This window comes from Cricetulus griseus, chromosome 5, assembly GCF_003668045.3.
Source record: "Cricetulus griseus strain 17A/GY chromosome 5, alternate assembly CriGri-PICRH-1.0, whole genome shotgun sequence".
Lineage (NCBI taxonomy): Eukaryota > Metazoa > Chordata > Mammalia > Rodentia > Cricetidae > Cricetulus > Cricetulus griseus.
The window spans coordinates 178,418,856-178,437,301 of NC_048598.1; the positions used below are offsets into that span (position 1 = coordinate 178,418,856).

Sequence of the window (18,446 nt, forward strand, 5' to 3'; positions counted from 1 at the left end):
GGTGTGTGTGTGTCTGTGTGTGTGTGTGTGTGTCTGTGTGTGTCTGTGTGTGTGTGATTTCTGTATTTCTAAATAATGAAATTCAACTACAGTTTATGTAATAAGTTTTCAGGGTTTTATGGTATTGGAAAACCTAGAGGTATACTCTATTCTCTTGAAGACTCTTTCTCCTGCTCTGGGCTACTTAGTGCCTATAAAAATTTTGAGTAGAGCTGAGGCCTGGTAAACTCTCCTCATTCCATGTTAGTGTGTCTGCTGTTTTCATTCTTATTTGGCTCATGTTTCAAGAGCCTTGTCAGGTAGACTAGATGGACACATCTTCTCTAATATGTATAGGAGACAATCTCAGAGCAGGCTTACCCTTCCTAAGGTGCACACACTCTTTCTACTTCCTCTTCTACAACAATCCCTAAGCCTATGATGCAGGAGATGCGTTGTAGATGCATCAGGTGAGGTTTAGGTTTAACTACTCTGCATTTTATCTGCTGTGGTTTTCTGTAATGGCCTCCAACTTTTGCCAAGGCAAGTTTTCTTGATGAGTGGAGATAACAACACATATTTGTAAGTTTGAAGACAAAGAGTTGGAGTGTAGTTAGAAATCATGCTAGTTAGTGGCAGTTGAATGTTTTCCTCCACCATCTATGATGTGAGAAACCCTGGGCAGCTGACTAGGTTTCCAGCACCAGGTTGGATTTCCTTCTGTTGAGAAGGCTTTAAATGAAAGGGTGAATTCATAGCATCTCCTAATATAAGTATTCCTAACTTGGATTCCAATATTTTTTACAGAGACCTGTGAATGCATCTTTCAACAATAAGATTGAAAGAATTTGAGAGAGCCTGGCTTCCAGGGACTCAAGTGTTTTCCCTATTCATTAACCAGAACTACAATTTATGCAGCTGTGGAGGTGAAACTCATAGGCCCTCCCTGTATGAAGCTCCCTTGTATTAATTTTCAACATCATTAGTCGATTTAAACTAACTTTATTATTATTATCAATTAGACAGTATGTGTTAAGATGAAATTATCTTAACGATAATGCACAGGTAAAAATGTCCAGTAGAATGGGATGTTTCCACATGAGAACACACTGTATTGCAGGCAGTGGGGATCTCCCCAGACCCATTCACATCATGCCAGGTACCAGAGAAAGATGGCAGCAGCAAAAATGAAACAGAACAGCAAAGGCAAAAGACATTCTGGGGTCTGTGGACTCTAGGTTTTTCCTATCAGATATTCAATCCCCCATGTATTCACCTCTTGGTGGCCTGACTCCTGAACTTCAGTTGCCACAGTCTGCCCCTCTGACAGGGCCACCTGCAGACACAGAAGTCAAATGCTGAGCTCTGCCTTGAAGTTCAGCTTCTCAGTCACTCCCTATTTCTAGGGTCAAATAAGTAATCATGCAGCAAAGGAAAACTGAATTAGACAATAACACATGAAATACACACAGTATCTGGAAAAGACTTTTACATGTGATTAGCTGAACACTGGAATTCAGGCATGTCACATGACCTACATACAGAAAGGGAGTTTCCAACCTCAGGAAGCAGCTTTACACAAAGCTATAGCTATATTAGAAGTTTTATGTTCATCAGGGATGAGGTCAACACAATAGTGCTCACTTCATAAAAAATGAGCACTGCAAAGCAATGTCACTGCTTTCTTAATCCCAGAAGTGGAGAAGGGAGTTGAAATAAACATGAAAATGAGTCTTTATAGAAAAAGGGATAATAGGAGATGATTTGAAAATGATCTAATTTAATAATATTTCCCCAACATTAACTTCATTATCAGATTCCTCCAGAACATTAACAAATAACCCAGGACCTGACACCTCTGGACTCCATGACAGAGCTTGCTATAAAGCCGGAAGACATGCAAATGGGCCCTCTCTCTGATCATGAAAAGCAGCCCAGTCCTGACCTTACAGCTCAGAGAGAGGAGCTCAGCTGTGGATCCCAAGACTTCACTCAGGGATCAGCATGGAGTTGGGGCTGAGCTGCATTTTCCTTGTTGCTCTTTTAAAAGGTAATTTATGGAGAGCAGTAGATGCTGACTGTGTGAGTGGACATTAATCTGAGGAACAATGGACATGTGTGATGATTTCTTGATCAGGAATGTTTATGTTTGCAGGTGTTCAATGTGAGGTGCAGCTGGTGGAGTCTGGGGGTGGCCTGGTCAAGCCTGGAGCTTCCCTGAAACTCTCCTGTGTAGCCTCTGGATTCACCTTCAGTGACTACTGGATGCACTGGGTCCGCCAGGCTCCAGGGAAGGGCCTGGAGTGGGTTGGAGAAATTAATTATGATGGCAGTACCACAAACTATGCACCATCCGTGAAGGGCCGGTTCACCATCTCCAGAGACAATGCCAAGAACACTCTGTACCTGCAAATGAACAGTGTGAAGTCTGAGGACACCGCCACTTATTACTGTACTACAGACACAGCGAGTGATCTCAGTGTGAACCCAGACATAAACCTCCAACGGCCACAAGGGGGCGCACAGCACACACAGAACACAGGTCAATCCCAGGAGACTATAAAGACATAACTGTGTATGTTCATCAGCAGCCTTGCTGCCGTTCATCCTACAGTTGCCAGAAAGTCTCTCTAAATATTTGTGCTATGGGTGACTGTTGTCCTCAATGCATCTCCTGTGTTTCTGCTGTTATTTAAGCATAGGAGGCTGAGTCTCAGATGAACAAAATGCAAAGTGAGAGCTCTGAGGGTAAAAACATCTCCATTATATCACTGAAATCACAGCAGGAAGTTCATGGGTGTTCCGTGTCTTTTTTCTCATATTCAAGTAGATCCTTGGACAGATTTCTTTATTAGAGTAGAACTTATATTTAAGGGTAAATCAAGAGAAAGTTGGGGCCCATATACAGGAGCATAAACCCTACCAAGGCTCAAACCTCCCCTCCTCTCCCTGACAATGGTGCACATCAGGTTCATACGTGGGTTTTCTATCAGCTGGTCCTTCAGTAAAGTCAGTTCAGAGTCTGTGTGGAGATGGCACTTCAAGGATGGTTTATTGTCTTCTACAGGACGTGAATATGGGATTCCACAACCAGGACTGTATTGAACACGTGCATCTGATCACATGGAAATGGTCCTGAGAAGTGAGATCTGCTGACCTAGAAAATCTCTCTGAAAGAATTCACGATTGGTAGTTAGTAAACTACAGTCAACATGGACGTTGGAAGAGAAATTGGCAGTCCTGTCAGGGAAAGCAAAAAATGACAGATTCAATTACCTGAGGCCAGGAATCCTGTACAGACCTCGTCCTGTCCATGAAAAGTGATTTTACAACAGATGTGATGTTACACATGTGTACTAAAAAGTTCCACAAGAATCTACTTAATGATAACTGGAAGGTGCTGTTGTATGATGAGGTCATATCTCAGGGACAGGAAAGGCTCTGCAGAGCTCAGTTCGCTGCCCCAATGTTCTGTTTCATACTTGCTGTGTTTAAGAAGAGAAACAGTAAATCCACAACTTGATGACCTTCAGAGAGGGAGAGCCTTTGGCATGCTCATTCCTAAGTGGGATGTCTTTGTCACAACCCTCCCCTCAGTGCTCAGGAACCTATGAAGAAGAGTGGCTGGAATGATTGCAAGAATTACAATGTCTGGCAGCATCAAGGAAACTGTTTTTAGGGACACTATAGCAGACACACATATGAACTCGGACACTGTGAACAAGACATGGAGAAGCTGAAGACAGAGGTGACTTCTTGCTTGGACAAATAAAGCTTTTCTGAAGATGAGAGGATGGAGCATGTCACTAGCTAACCACAGGTCTGGAAGTCTGTACAGACAGACAGGAAGTGAGGTGGCTGGGCAGAGTGGATATAAGTGGGAAGAAACAGGAACTTGTCTCGTTCCTGCTGGGATGCTAATGAGGTCAAGGTGGCTTTGCCTTGCTCCTTCTCTCTAATCTCTCAGCATTTCCCTCTACATTTGACTCCAGGTTTTACTATGGAGACAGATTAAGAACTCAATTCACACAAGCATGGAGCAATGGCAGTGGACACTAACTCTCTCTCTTATCAATAAAGACATTCACAGTTGACAACTGCTGGGAGGAAGTCAGTTTTCCACAGCAGAGAGACACAGGTCTCTCTGTGTTACATCAGAGAGGTTACATCAGGTTACATCAACCATATTTCAGAGGAGATGTTTGACAACAAAACAGGGACTTTACTGAATATTTTTTCTTTTTAATTTTTGTTTCTGTTTTTCTTTTCAAATGACAGAAAAAAAGATGAAAGAAGGTATGTAGGTATTGAAAAATCTATAGGACATTAAGGATGGAGAAAAAATTTAGAGAATTAATTTAATAATGAGAAAAGCATGTGTGTAAACACCCATACAGTGGATGCAGTAATTATATTCTTGTGTCCTATTCACGTACAATGATGAGTAGAGTAGACATCAACAATGAGTTTGTACACTATCACCAGTGTTTGAAATTTGGTTTTCAAAAGTCATAGGTTGTCAAATCACAATTTTCTATACCAATAACACTGCCTTATATTAAAATTATGAGTTTGGCTGGGCATTGGTGGTGCACTCCTTTAATCCCAGCACTCAGGAGACAGAGGCAGGAGGAGCTCTGTGAGTTTGAGGCCAGCCTGTTCTCCAGAGAAAGTGCCAGAATAGGCTCCAAAGCTACACAGAGAAACCCTGTCTCGAAAAACAACAACAAAAAAATATGAGTTTAGTGTGGAAACAGAACACTGAGCAATTAACTTACTATCTCATATCATTCTTTCTGTTTCAAATACTGAATATATATCACTCAACAATTGTGGAATGTGAATTCCTGTGTTTTCTGACTTTGTTCCCTTCCACTGTAAACTCCCCTACTCACCTCAGACTCTGGGAATCAGACCAATGTTCCCCATGTCAGGATTTTCACCTTTTCATTCTCTATGTGACTCAGGTCAGGTAGTATATGTGTTCATGTCCCTTTATTATCTCACTTGTAACTTACTCAGGTCCATTCAATTTCACACACAGAACACTGGTTTCCTCATCTCAAGACCACATCACATTATTCTCACAGATTCTCTTTGCCATCCTTTTTTTTGTCAATGACTTCTTCCTCAAATACTGTGATCATTTCAACTTAGTCATTGTATTGTAACTTTGATCATTTTTGCAACTATGACATATTTGATAATAGTGATCAGCTAATCATCCCATTAACTTCTCAATTCCCACACCCCACAAACCACTCTCAGCTTCATAGTGAAGTCCTTTTCTTATCTTGACTCCTAGGAATGACCCTGCAATAGATGCAGATGTTGGTGTAGACCTCTCATGAACACACGTTCCTGTCTCTCATCTGTAGCCTATTGGTTGACTGTGAGAACTTATGGTGAAGCTGTGTTTTGTTTGGTGAAGAGTGCACACCAGTCTCATCACTATTGGTTTTCTACAGACAAACCAATGAATTGTCTTATATGTGTATCAGCCATTATTATCTCTTGTTTCTGACAAGATATACTAAGTTATGTGATAGAAATTCACATGTGAATTTAATCTGTGAATTATAATAATTCAAAAATGAAAATTCTTTTCATATCTATAAACATACCCAAGTATCATTTAGAAAAATGAATATCAAGTATTCTTTTTACTATTTAATTCATTTTCCCTCTTCTTGTGATTGAGTTACCTTCGTATGTGTATATGGGCTCCTGATCATATGTATGCTGTGTGAATATTTTCAAACTTCCAATGTGATGTTGTCAGCCCTGAAATCATGTACATGCAACACTGAACAAACCTAGCATGTTGTATGCATATCTTTGTGTATAAACATGCCCATGCACCTGCGTGTGTGTGTGTGTGTGTGTGTGTGTGTGTGTGTGTGTGTGTGTGTGTGTGTAAATACTAAATAGAGAAGAAGAGGTTAGGAGTTTGGAAGTGAGAGTTTGGGAAGCATGGTGAAAGTCTGTATGTCTTTATTTTTCTTTCTTAATTTATTTAATTAAATATCTAATATTGATTTGTAGGGTTTAGCTATGGTGCATACCACTATTTTTCTTAATTTGTTTTTTGGTCTAATTTCTTGTGTAATCCTTGACTGTTTTTATTGTATATATGTACATATATTCATGTCACCTGAAGTGTTAAATTGGGTTTTGTTTTCTAATTTGGATTATTTACTTTCACTTTGAGATTGATATTCTGGCTAGTATCAAAAACCATCTTGACTAAGCTGGTTCAGCATGGGACAATTATATTGCTCTTGTATAAGGACTTACCTCAGCATCTGCAGAGAGCCCAGAGAACAAGGATGCTATATATATCCTCAGAAAGGATTAGGACTGGGACCTCAGCATCCTGCTGCCTGACCTATATATATGTCTCCTCTACCTTCCTCTCCAACAAGACTAGGTCCTTATCTAAGGAGTACCCTGTCCATTAATATGCAAATTACTTGAGTCTACTATGGTGAATACAAGGACATCCACACCTCAGCACAGCATAAGAGCAGTGTCCTGTCCTTACTTACACAAGACACAAGTCCTCACCATGGGATGGAGCTGGATCATTCTCTTTCTTGTGTCAGTAACTACAGGTAAGAGGATTTCAAGTTCTAAACCAGAAGAAGGAACAGGGACTGAGGTGTCAAAGATATATACTCTTCCTTTCTTTCCACAGTTGTCCACTCCCAGGTCCAGCTGCGGCAGTCTGGGGCTGAACTGGTGAGACCTGGGTCCTCAGTGAAGTTGTTCTGCAAGGCTCCAGGTTACACCTTCACTTACTACGTCATGCACTGGATGAAGCAAAAAACTGGACAGGGCCTAGAGTGCATTGGAGTCATTAATCCTGAAAATGGTAATACTGATTGCAATCAGAAGTTCAAGGGAAAGGCTACACTGACTGCAGACACATTCTCTAGCACAGCCTATATGGAGCTTAGCAGCCTGACATCTGAGGACTCTGCAGTCTATTACTGTTGGACACACAGTGTTGTAACCACATCCTGAGTGTGTCAGAAACCGTGGAGGAGCAGGAAGCTTCTCTGGAACTGAGATGACAGAGAAGATCACCCTGGAGGCTTGCTCGGACATAACCAATCTGAGTGTCCCTTTGTTTGTCACTTCCCATTCCTAGAGGGTGTTTGTCCATTTTTCAAAGGACCACTGGGAAGAAAGTGATGTGTTGGGGGATGTTCTTAAAGTACACTAACCTCCATCAGCTGTTTACCAGTGACCACACCCACTGACTTGATTATTAATAAAGTAAGATAGGATAAACTGTGTCAGTACATTATGATATGAATACGTTTTAAATCTGAGGGACTAGATCTGATGCTAGAGTAGCTGGGAATGACCTACAATATGGATTATGGCAATAAAAGACAAATCACCAGCATGTGGGTAAACACAGCCCATTTGATAGTCCAGTTTGCTTTGCCTACAACAAGGAAAGGCAATATGTTGGAAGAGGTCCCCATAGATTTTTGGGGTAGGTGCTTTAATCTCTCCTATGAAATCTAAATTTATGTCTTTAGTTATTGATACATCTGATCCTGAATTACTTTTGGCAGTAGTAATCAATCTCTTGTTTTCAGATTGAAGATAGAGTTGAGTGGCCTGCTGCAGATTCTGAGGATGTGGAGTTTCCATTTTGGCAACAAACTGGCTCCTTTCTCAGATAGCACTGTGGTCAGAGCAGTGGGATTCTAATGCTGGAATGTAGAGGCCTGATTCTGTAGTGAACATCCCTGGGTGCTCACCACTCTGTTTGATAAAATTGGTTTATATTTGTCATCAATTCTAGATTGCCACTGACTGGAGCAGTGAAAATGCATCTTACATGTTGCAGGTATTTTAGAGGGAACTTTACTATACTGAGGATGATTGGGAAGTTTTAGTTTATGTTATTTTTGTAAGTGGCCTTTTCCCTCAGAATTTGAAACACTAAGGAGGACGCAAGAACACAGCCAGAATATGAGCCTTACCTTCCTGTGTGCCATCATTCTGGCATGCTTCAATCACACCAGCAACAATTGTGACATGTCCTATAAACTAAAGAACAGCCTATTTACAGGTAAAATTATATTTTCATGAGCAGATGAAAGAGGCAATGGATAAGCAGCGTCTTTATTATCTGACCACTGCTCTTTATCTTGATTCAGGTGATGGACAAAGTCATAAAATTCTCTGTAGATTTCTGTCTATAGTGATGAAGATGCCTGTGGGAATAATAATATCAGCAATTTTATTCCAAGTCCTTATAAAACCTTGGTTGCTTTGTCTGTTCACCACTTGAGGGTTGGCAAACTTTCAGATACCACCCATGGTATCCATTAGCATCACACCATACTGGACTATGAAGCATGGCATTATACACATTACACAGGAGAACTGAGGTGCTGGAAGCCAAGGGAAGCCACTCCAGCATCCTGAACTGTTGGAGTAACTGTTCTTCTACAATGAGAAGACAATATTATCCTTAAGGTGTTTCTCAGTGTTCTGACAGTGCAATGGACAGCACATCAATTCTGACCACTGAGAGAAGAGCAGTCTTTATGGAACTGGTCCCGTCTCCTTCTCTCTTGCAAAATTATGTCAATATTATTTGTGGTCTTGATGTTAGAGCAAAATATATATGAATAGCCTGGCACTCTGTAGAGTAAACATTTTTTGTTTTGATCTGTGTAGCTCCACTTCAAACCTTTAACCATGGGTGCACACAAAATCCTACATAGTGCCGTTGGCTTCTCTCAATTAAGGGAGTACATCCCTAAACACTCTTCATCAGGGAAAATGTTCAGCTTAGGGAAAGATTTAGTAACCAAGTCTCTGTCCGAAAATAGGAGGATGTGAACGTTTGGAAAGGTAGACTGGGAGAGAGAAATAGGGGACACACCATTTACTGTTGAGGATCCTTGTAAAGTGATGTCCTCTTTCCCTTCGTTCTCTTGAATGCATGCAGGTACAGAAGGAGAAACAGATTGAGTCGTGGTAAAATGCACAATATTTCTACTGCTTCCAATGTGAATATACTCCCCTGAAGTTGTTAAGTGATATATATACATATCTCTACATAGATACATACACATATCTCTATATCAAGGGGTCTGATACAGTTGTTGGTAGCTGGGAATAAGCTCTAATATAGATTACTCCAGTAAGAGAGAGATCAACAGCATGTGGGTAAATTAAAGCCTGTTTTATTGTCTAAATTTTTGCCTAAAGCAAGAAAAGTCAGTTTGTTGGAAGGAGTTCCCATTGATTTGGGGGTCAGTGCTACTTGGACATAATGATAAGGGAGACCCCAGTCTTGTAGAATTTCCATAAGTGCCTGTGAGCCAAGGTAAGAGTTAAGGACATGCTGTGAGGATGAATCAGCATCCACTCTTAACAAGGAAGGAAAATAGGTAAGAAGTACTAGGGAGGATGTCATGGAGGGAGAGATAGAGAGAGACAGAAGGACACAGAGAGAGACAGAGACAGAGATAGATTAAGGCAGAAAGATATGAAGAGAGCATAAAGATGATTGGATATGGATGGGGAATAATTGACAAGAGTTTGATGTGGGATATGACAAAAAGATAATGGATGAAAAAACATTGTGTTATAAATTTCTTCATGGTTTATCAAATGAAAGCCCCCATGCTCAAATATTAAAGAACCAAAGGGGAACCTGAGGCGAATCACAAGCCACCACTCACACCCTCTGTTACTCTTTTCCTCACTCAGAAGAGCCACACACTCCTCTGCTCAGGCCTTTTTCTTTTGGTCATGTCCATGCCCAGTGAAAAAGCTGTTATTGCACTGAAACCTTCCACTTATATGGCTAGGGGAATAGAAAAGAAAAAGGCTGTGGAGTAGATTTCTAAAATCCACACTCTGGATTTGGAAGAATCCTATTGATCAGCTATACTCTGGATCAGAACCAATTCCCAGGACAGATCAATCTGATATATATGGAGAACAGGCCAGCAGGGATGACCACACCTCAGCCATTCAGGGCCTTACGAACAGATGCAAAGACAGAATAGCAAGGGAGGTCACCACATCCGTCCAGAGTTTCTTCCTTTAGTTTACCCTCATATAACCATGCTAAATAAGTGAAACCTGTCAGAGAAATGAGTTGATCATCAAAGAACTCAAAGCGGTAGTGACTTTCGATCATCTGCTCTCTGCATTTAGTTGCTTTAAATGAAGTCACATTCCTGCAGTTGCCACAGAAACAATAATGTCTTAGTCAAAAAAACTCTTAGCCATAACAATGTTTTTGTAATAGTTGAAGTAATCAATCAATTAAACAATTAATTCCCAACTCTCCTTTCTAATACAGGGGTGACTATTTCAAGGGTCCTCCTCTTGAGACTGATCCCAAAACCATCAAGAAAGTCCTATATCCTCAGTGGGGTGGAGAGTTGGGAAGACATGAAACCATGGCACTAAAGACCAGGTAGCAGGCTTCTCTCCTTCCTGTTTTAACCAGAGACAAGAAACCTATTTTCAATTTGAGGAAAGATAATGGTACAGATGCCAAAGGTGTTAACTAATACACCCCAAACACAAATATGTGGCATATATTTGAAAGCGGTTCATGATGTGTTTAGTATTTCACAAAGATGAGCCCTGTCTTAATTTTTATTTAACATGTGTATTGAATAAAATATATATATATATATATATATATATATATATATATATGTGTGTGTGTGTGTGTGTGTGTGTGTCTGTCTGTGTGTGTGTGTGTGTGTGTGTCTGTGTGTGTGTGTGTGTGTGTGTGTCTGTGTGTGTGTGTCTGTGTGTGTGTGTGTGTGTGTGTGTGTCTGTGTGTGTGTGTGTGTGTGTGTGTGTGTGTGTGTGTGTGTGTGTCTGTGTGTGTGTGTGTGTGTGTGTCTGTGTGTGTGTGTGTGTGTGTGTGTGTTGTGTGTCTGTGTGTGTGTGTGTGTGTGTCTGTGTGTGTGTGTGTGTGTGTGTGTGTGTGTGTGTGTGTGTGTGTGTGTGTGTGTGTGTGTGTGTGTGTGTGTGTGTGTGTGTCTGTGTGTGTGTGTGTGTGTGTGTGTTCCATAATGAGGATACAGCTTGGGTCTTTGTGCATGTTAAATTCTTCCCCATGCTCTACCAAACCCAGTTTCATTACAGTAAATTAATATTTACTTCACTATGGATTGATCTTTACATTAGTGCCACTTGAAATATCAAATTGTATTTTTTACTTTTTAAACTTCTATGAACTTATTGTATAATAACTGGTAAGATAAGCAGTAAAGAATACATGCAAAAATGCAAAAAATTCAAGTAAGGCTGTTAAAGCTTTTAACAAACAAATAACTAATAATATTTTAACGAAATCGTGGTCCTTACTACTTCGTTGGCTGTCACATATTTGTACCATTACTTGATGCCCCAAGGGCTCACACACCAGAGAATAATATATATCAGGAAGATATGCAAATACGTCCTCTCTCTGCTCATAAAACCAGCCCTGGCCTCACCCCGCAGTTCAGGCAGAGGACTCTAGCCCTGTCTTCCCATTCAGTGAGCAGCACTGAAAACACAACAATCAACATGGGGTTGGGGCTGCACTGGGTTTTCTTTGTTGCTCTTTTAAAAGGTAGATAACACGGATGCTGAGTGTGTGAGGAGACATGAGTGAGAGAGACAGTAGACTTTGTGACAGTTTCTTCATCAGGATCCTCTCTGTTTGCAGGTGTCCACTGTGAGGTGCAGCTGGTTGAGTCTGGTAGAGGATTAGTGAAGCCTCAGTGGTCATTGAAACTCTCCTGTGCGGCCCCTGGATTCACCTTCAGTAATGCTGCCATGAACTGGGTCCGCCAGGCTCCAAAAAAGGGGCTAGAGTGGGTTGCTCCCATAGGCACTAAAGTTATAATTATGGAACCTATTACGTGGATTCAGTGAAAGACAGATTCACCATCTCCAGAGATGATTCAAAACGCATTGCAAATGAATAGCCTGAGAACTGAGGACACTGCCACTTATTACTGTACAAGGGACACAATGAGGAGTCTTAAATGTGAGCCCAGAGAAAAAAATCTCCCTGACAGAATCCCATAGACAAAAGGAGGCATTCAACACACATTAGGCCCAGGTTTAGACATAATTGATTATTTTTTTTTTATCTTGGTGCTCTCTTCACCTGCTGGTTTTCTGGGGGATCCTTTTATAATTATACACTTTAGGAATTGATAATGCCTCTAACAATCACAAATTCTGTTTTGACTAACATACTTTTTTGTTTGTTTTTCTCTGTATTTTTTGGAGCCTGGCCTTGAACTTACAGAGATCTGACCGCCTCTGCCCATAGAGTGCTGGGATTAAAGGCGTGTGTCACCAATGCCAGGCTTGACTAACATTTTTAAAACAGTATGTCACCTATTCCTACCTGAACAAATCCAGAAAGTGTCTACAAGGGAAGAATGTTTCTCTGTGGGCACCAGTTTCAGTGCCAACCTCCACTGACTTGTTTTTTTAATGAAGAAAAACAAAGACAACCTGTGTCAATACATTATTTTGCAACTTGGCCCCTTCTCAGATAACATTTCAGAAGGAGCAATGGGATTCCAAACTGGGACTGTAAGAGACCAGTTCACGTCATCAGGATGCCTGCCTGCTCACTTCCCTGTTTCCTGAAGCTGGAATGTGTTTGTAACCTAGACGTCAGCGACTGTATGGTGCAAAATGCCCTCCATGCATCTAATGTACAAACATACACTTTTTTGTTAAATGCAATGAGGCCAAATTATGACTTCTCTTGATTCTTGACTCTGTTATAACTTTTACATGTCTGATTCCAAACTTTTCTTTCTTTGTATGCTTTTGTTGTGTGTGTTTGCTTGTGTGTGTGTGTGTGTGTGTGTGTGTGTGTGTGTGTGAGAGAGAGAGAGAGAGAGAGAGAGAGAGAGAGAGAGAGAGAGAGAGAGAGAGAGAGACTGTGTGACTGGGTGATTGGATTGCTTAATTAGGAGAAAACACATAAATCTTTGCTGCAGAAAGGCTGAATGTTAGGAATAGAAACAATACTTCCACTTATAGCATGGCTTCATACTGACTACTTTAATTAAAACAATAATAAAAGTAATAATACAGTGTGTGACATGAAAAATAAAAGACCCAGAGACTGATATTGGGGTTTAAGTTTCAAGTTAAAGATCAGAGAAGCAAAACAGCTGGCCACTCCCTATGCTCAAACTGTTCCAGACTTCCCTGATACTCAGATTCACTCCAACTCCGATGGTCTCCTCAAGGTGGCCAAACAATAATCCTGACACTGAATGACCCTACCATAGATATCTGTCATATCATGGAATTAGAAGCATGAACTCTGATTCATTGTGTTGTTGCTAGGGGTGACTTTGGACTCAGAGATCCATCTCCTAATCCTGAGTCCTGGGATTAAATGTGTGTGCCACCACTGTCGAGTTTCTAGAGATAACTAGTGAGGCTGGCTTTGTAAAATGCTTTCCAGTGGCTATATTAGATCAAAAACAATATATCTCCACAAGAGTTGATAGTGGGATTCTCTGGTGTGTATAGATTTATTTATTTATTCATTCATTCAATCCATTCACTTGTTTGTTGGATTAGTAACTCTGAACAACACTACGTAGTAATATAAACAAAACCCTGTGATGAGAAAACCCAATTTGCTCCCCATCTGACCTGGGTCTTCTCCCACACATGAGCACTCTCAGGTTAAGCGTTGATTGGAATTTCTTGCCAGCACTCAGGGTAATTTATTCTCATACGTCATCATTATCCCTATTATCCTCTGGGCCTTTTCCCAAAGATCACATGATACTCAGGAAGTGTCTCTTGCACCAACTAATGGTGAAAAGAAATTCCTTGGCCTCCAAGGCCTAGTTCCGCCCTGCATTTTTTGGTGCAACATGAAGTGTCAACACCATCATGAATTCTTTTTTCCAAATATTAATCAGTGTCAGATCAGAAAGGAAATAAGGTTTCCCTTATCTGTGAATTCTAGGAAAACAGCAACAGAAAGACTAAGACTGATATAATTGTTGGATTGTTGTTAGTTTTGAACCAGCTGGACCTAGGCAAGGTTCATAGTATTACTTCATATGGGACAGGATGCATTTCTCAAGAATAGACAAAGCTTCTATCCACCACAGTACTTCATCTTATGGCTCCCCTGATGCATCCCAGTTACAATAGATTCCAAGGACAGCATCCATGATCTGAGCAGGATTTCTGAGAGAGTACAAACCTGCCAATACACATTTCAGAGCAATCTCTACATGGGAGTGAGATTAATCAACTGGATACAGTTTTCTGTCAAAGTAAACAAAGAGGGACGTAGCCCATTATTACGTCAAGTTCATATGATCCAAACATTGCTAATTATGTTTGTCATGAGACAGCACAAAGGGAGAGTAAGGATAAGTTAGTTATGCAGAGCCTGGAGAGTAAGTGCAGAGGGGCCAGAAAGGGTGTTTCCTGACTCTACTCAGAGTTTGTTCCTCTCAGTTAACCACATACAAGGCCCAGGAGACCATCTCCTGTGGCAGTTAGAACCCTCCCCTAGAAGGACACAAGATCAGTTAGTTATTATAATCTATGTCACACTCCTGGGATTGCTACAAAACAGAAATGACCCAGTTCAAAGACTGTCTCACTCACTATAAAGACAATTTCTCTCATAGTGGAATCAGTTTCTGTATAGGAAAAGTAGGACCAGCAAGGGTCCATAGAAGATGGGATTCTAGAGCACAAAGAAGTGTACAAGTTTTCCCATCACTGTCCAGAAGCAATCTCCAATTGATGACATCTTTCAAATGAAAAATGAGATTTCTCTAAGGTAGCCTATCTGAGGGAAACTATCACTCCTAAGCATAGGTTGCAGGTCCATCATTAGATGTCATCATGTATCCAATTCTAATGCATTTGGGAGTTTCCCAGCCTCAATATGTCACATGGCTTTATTGACAAATATATATATATATATATATATATATATATATATATATATATATTATTTTGTAATACAGTTCCTTCTCTTATAGTAGTAAGCTAATAATTGTTGATTTATGGGATTCTTGAGCATGTAAATCAGGTGGTCTCTGCATCCACACCTGTTCCTTGTGTCTTTTCTTGGGGTCTTTTCCTCCAGTGTTTGTTTGTTTGTTTGTTTTGTCCTGTTGCAATGAGTTACTTTTTCTTTGATATCATTTTGCTTTATTTTATTTTATTCACTAGAAGCCTGTTTGTCTTCAAAAGACAGCACAGTGGTGTATTAGGAAGGGGAGGACTTAGAAGTTGAGTCAGGAGGAGGGAATATGGGATGCAGAGTCTTCTACCAGCAGGTGTTTCCTCTACATTCCACAGTCTGGAGGGAGCAAGAATCAGGTGTGGACCCTGTGCTACAGCAACCGGATGGCGTGCTAACTTTCTGGGAAAGATGGAAACCAATCACGTGCGTGGGAAAAGGAAGAAAACCTAAGCAGTGTGGTCCTCTTAATCAGAACCAGGAACTCAGGAACCTAAGTGTGAAAAAATGTTAGCACTGACCTGAGCATTAAAAATACAGAAGCAGAAGAATTGGGTGGAGAGTTTGGGCTAGGAAGGCAACCTCACTCCAAGATGTGTTTCCTGTGATCCTTGCAGTCCCCATGCTCTCTTGCTCCAGACTCACACTGTAGGAAGTCAGACACAGTGATGGCTGTGTTGTAATAAGGAAATGGCGTGGTATCCACCCTCCTCTTTTATAAGGAAAAGGTAAACCCCAAAATGCAAATGCATCTTCTAGCTCTAAGTTAAATCCCCTCCTGGGCTGTGGGAGCTCACATCTCTCTCACAGGAGGCTGACCTCTGAGTAAAGGGGGTGTAGCCTAGAAGATGAGACTGCTGGGTCTTCTGTACCTGGTGACAGTCCTTCCTGGTGAGTGTGACCATTTCATACATGTGTCCATGATGGGATGTGACAACATGTGATTGACAGAATTGACTCTTCCTGTCTGCAGGTGTCCTGTCCCAGATCCAGCTTCAGTAGTCAGGACCTGGCCTGGTGAAGCCCTCACAGTCTCTGTCCCTCACTTGCTCTGTCACCGGTTTCTCCATCACCAACAGTGGTTACTACTGGAGCTGGATCAGGCAGTCCCCAGGTAAGAAGCTGGAGTGGATGGGGAACATAGGTTATAGTGGTGGCACTGGCTACAACCCATCCCTCAAGAGCCGCATCTCCATCACCAGAGACACAGCCAAGAACCAGTTCTTCCTGCAGCTGAACTCTGTGACCACTGAGGACACAGCCACATATTACTGCAAGAGACACAGTGAGGGGACTTCAGCATGAGCCCACACAAAAACCTCCCTGCAGAGGAGCTCTGGGCCAGCAGGGGGCGCTCAGGCCTAAGGAACAGGGGAAGAAAAACACCTGGTTTCCTCTGTCTTTGATTCCCACTCCCCATGCACAGAGAAGACATGGGGTCTTTTCTCTCTCTGATGCTGAAATGCTGTGTTTATGTGAAGTCACATTTGTTTGTGTCTCACTGTGAGTCTCAGGACAGGGTGTACAGTAATATTCTTGTCATTTTGAATGTGTTCGGAGTCTTTACAGGCTGAGCAGTCTCTCTGTGTTGAGGAATATGTTTTGATGAAAACAACTTTTTGGAATTCAGCTGATCACACATGGCAATAGTTTTCAAAGAAAAATCTGATTTCATTGTTTCTCACTCACACACTGCACTCTCAGTGATATCTGTATGTTAGAGCTCATCCTAGCCTGTTTACACAAAGCAGTTGCTGAGATGCCTAGGGAATGAGACACAGTGTGACAAGGGGGTCCACACACCTGCAGATGCATTACCCACCATGCAATGCACAGACGGGATTTCCTGGTGTCACCTTTGTGGGGCTGAGTATAGATAAGAACTCTTCTGTCGATGGTTACTGCCTCCCAGAGATGGACTCTTCTGTGTGAGAAATTATATCGATTGGTAATAGGATTCAAACAACATATGAAGTAATTACTCAAGTGGTCACACTGATCCTTAATATCCTTAAATGCAACAGAGGAGAATTCATCTCTGACTTCATAGAAGAGAACTGAAAGTCATGTGATCAGATTGACCTGGCCTGTGATTTATGCTCTCCTGCCACAGAGTCATGGGAACAGAAATCTGACCAAAACAGAGACCATGAAATACAGCAGCCCAGTTATGTAATTAAAATAAAGTCAGCAGTGTAAGTGGTCTCATATCAAACCTTTAGTTAACAAGCCTTACATTGCATTCTGTGATATTTTTGTCTTATTCTCTCTGAACATTAGGAAAATTTGAACAAACCAAAGATGAGAGAGAATGTCTGAATTAAATGTCCCCCAAACCATCGTAGTATCACACACACGGTGGCAGAGAAAGCAGAGTGGTTGAAGTCCCTCAGAAACTACACTTGACAGCTGTGTCTACATTGATAAGAAGAATGGGTCCCCACCATGGAAACCCATAGCCTAAACGTCAATCATAAAAATCAAAGAATCAGATGTGGGAATTCCAGGGATGAAGAAGTGAATGAGCATCCAAAAAGGCCATCCCAGTCCCACAGACTGTCCTCAGCGGTAAGGAATTTCTAATAACAGCCAATCCTCAGACTCAATACTGCAGAGTGGTCATGGAAGGAAGGTATAGCTTGGTCTTTGAACAGAGGAGATGAGGTCATCTTTGTCACACTTTAACAGGGGTGATTCCTTTTTAGAGACCCCCAAGGGACTCAAATAATAAACAGACTACAAACATTATTTATCAAACAATATCTGTATGATTTCTTCAAGAATCCTGGATACTCATTTTCTAGATTTATTCAAACCCATTTTTACTGTTTTCAGCAAATGAAAGATATATAAAAACAGACATTCAATAGTCAGAGACATGGAAGAGCACATACTTAGTGTCAAGTCATTGAGAGGGTGTTTTTTTTCCCTTGGCCATTTTCTCCCTACAGGTATAATTCCTGTATGTTGGTTAAAGGTGTTAGAAAATCACTTTTCACAGACTTCACATAGGGATTGAGTGTATGTGCATGCTAACTGAGATAGGTTCTGAGATCATACAGTGTTCTATGGACTCCATATGTGAATCCATCCCAGTCACAGTGTCTTTCCCTACCATCTCCAGCCTTTACAAAACAAGGACCTACACTGACACAGCATCACATCTCACAGTTCATGCTTGGTTGCATTTATTCCATAGAGCATTGATTGGGTTTTGAATAAACGCTGGGGTACTGCATAATCCCAAGGGTTCAGTGTCTTTTCTATCTCAGATAATTCATTTCACATGTTTCTCTAGCAGACATTCCCTCCCTATCACAAATAAGAATGTCATGTGTTTAATATGTTTGCAAATGTGTGAGGAATGCATTGTGGCTGGTGTAAGCACCCTAGGCCAATTCTATGTTAAAGATTATGCAAACCTATATTGAGT

At 41.1% G+C, this 18,446-nt stretch overlaps 2 gene segments (V, D, J or C); both read left to right on the forward strand.

The window, feature by feature from the left end:
• Positions 1 to 1,983: 1,983 nt before the first annotated feature.
• LOC113836141 lies at positions 1,984 to 2,550 on the forward strand. The segment is given in 2 exon segments: positions 1,984 to 2,029; positions 2,135 to 2,550. Coding segments are annotated over 2 exon segments (462 nt in total).
• Positions 2,551 to 6,547: 3,997 nt separating this feature from the next.
• On the forward strand, positions 6,548 to 7,005 carry LOC107980365. The segment is given in 2 exon segments: positions 6,548 to 6,593; positions 6,677 to 7,005. Coding segments are annotated over 2 exon segments (375 nt in total).
• Positions 7,006 to 18,446: the final 11,441 nt, after the last annotated feature.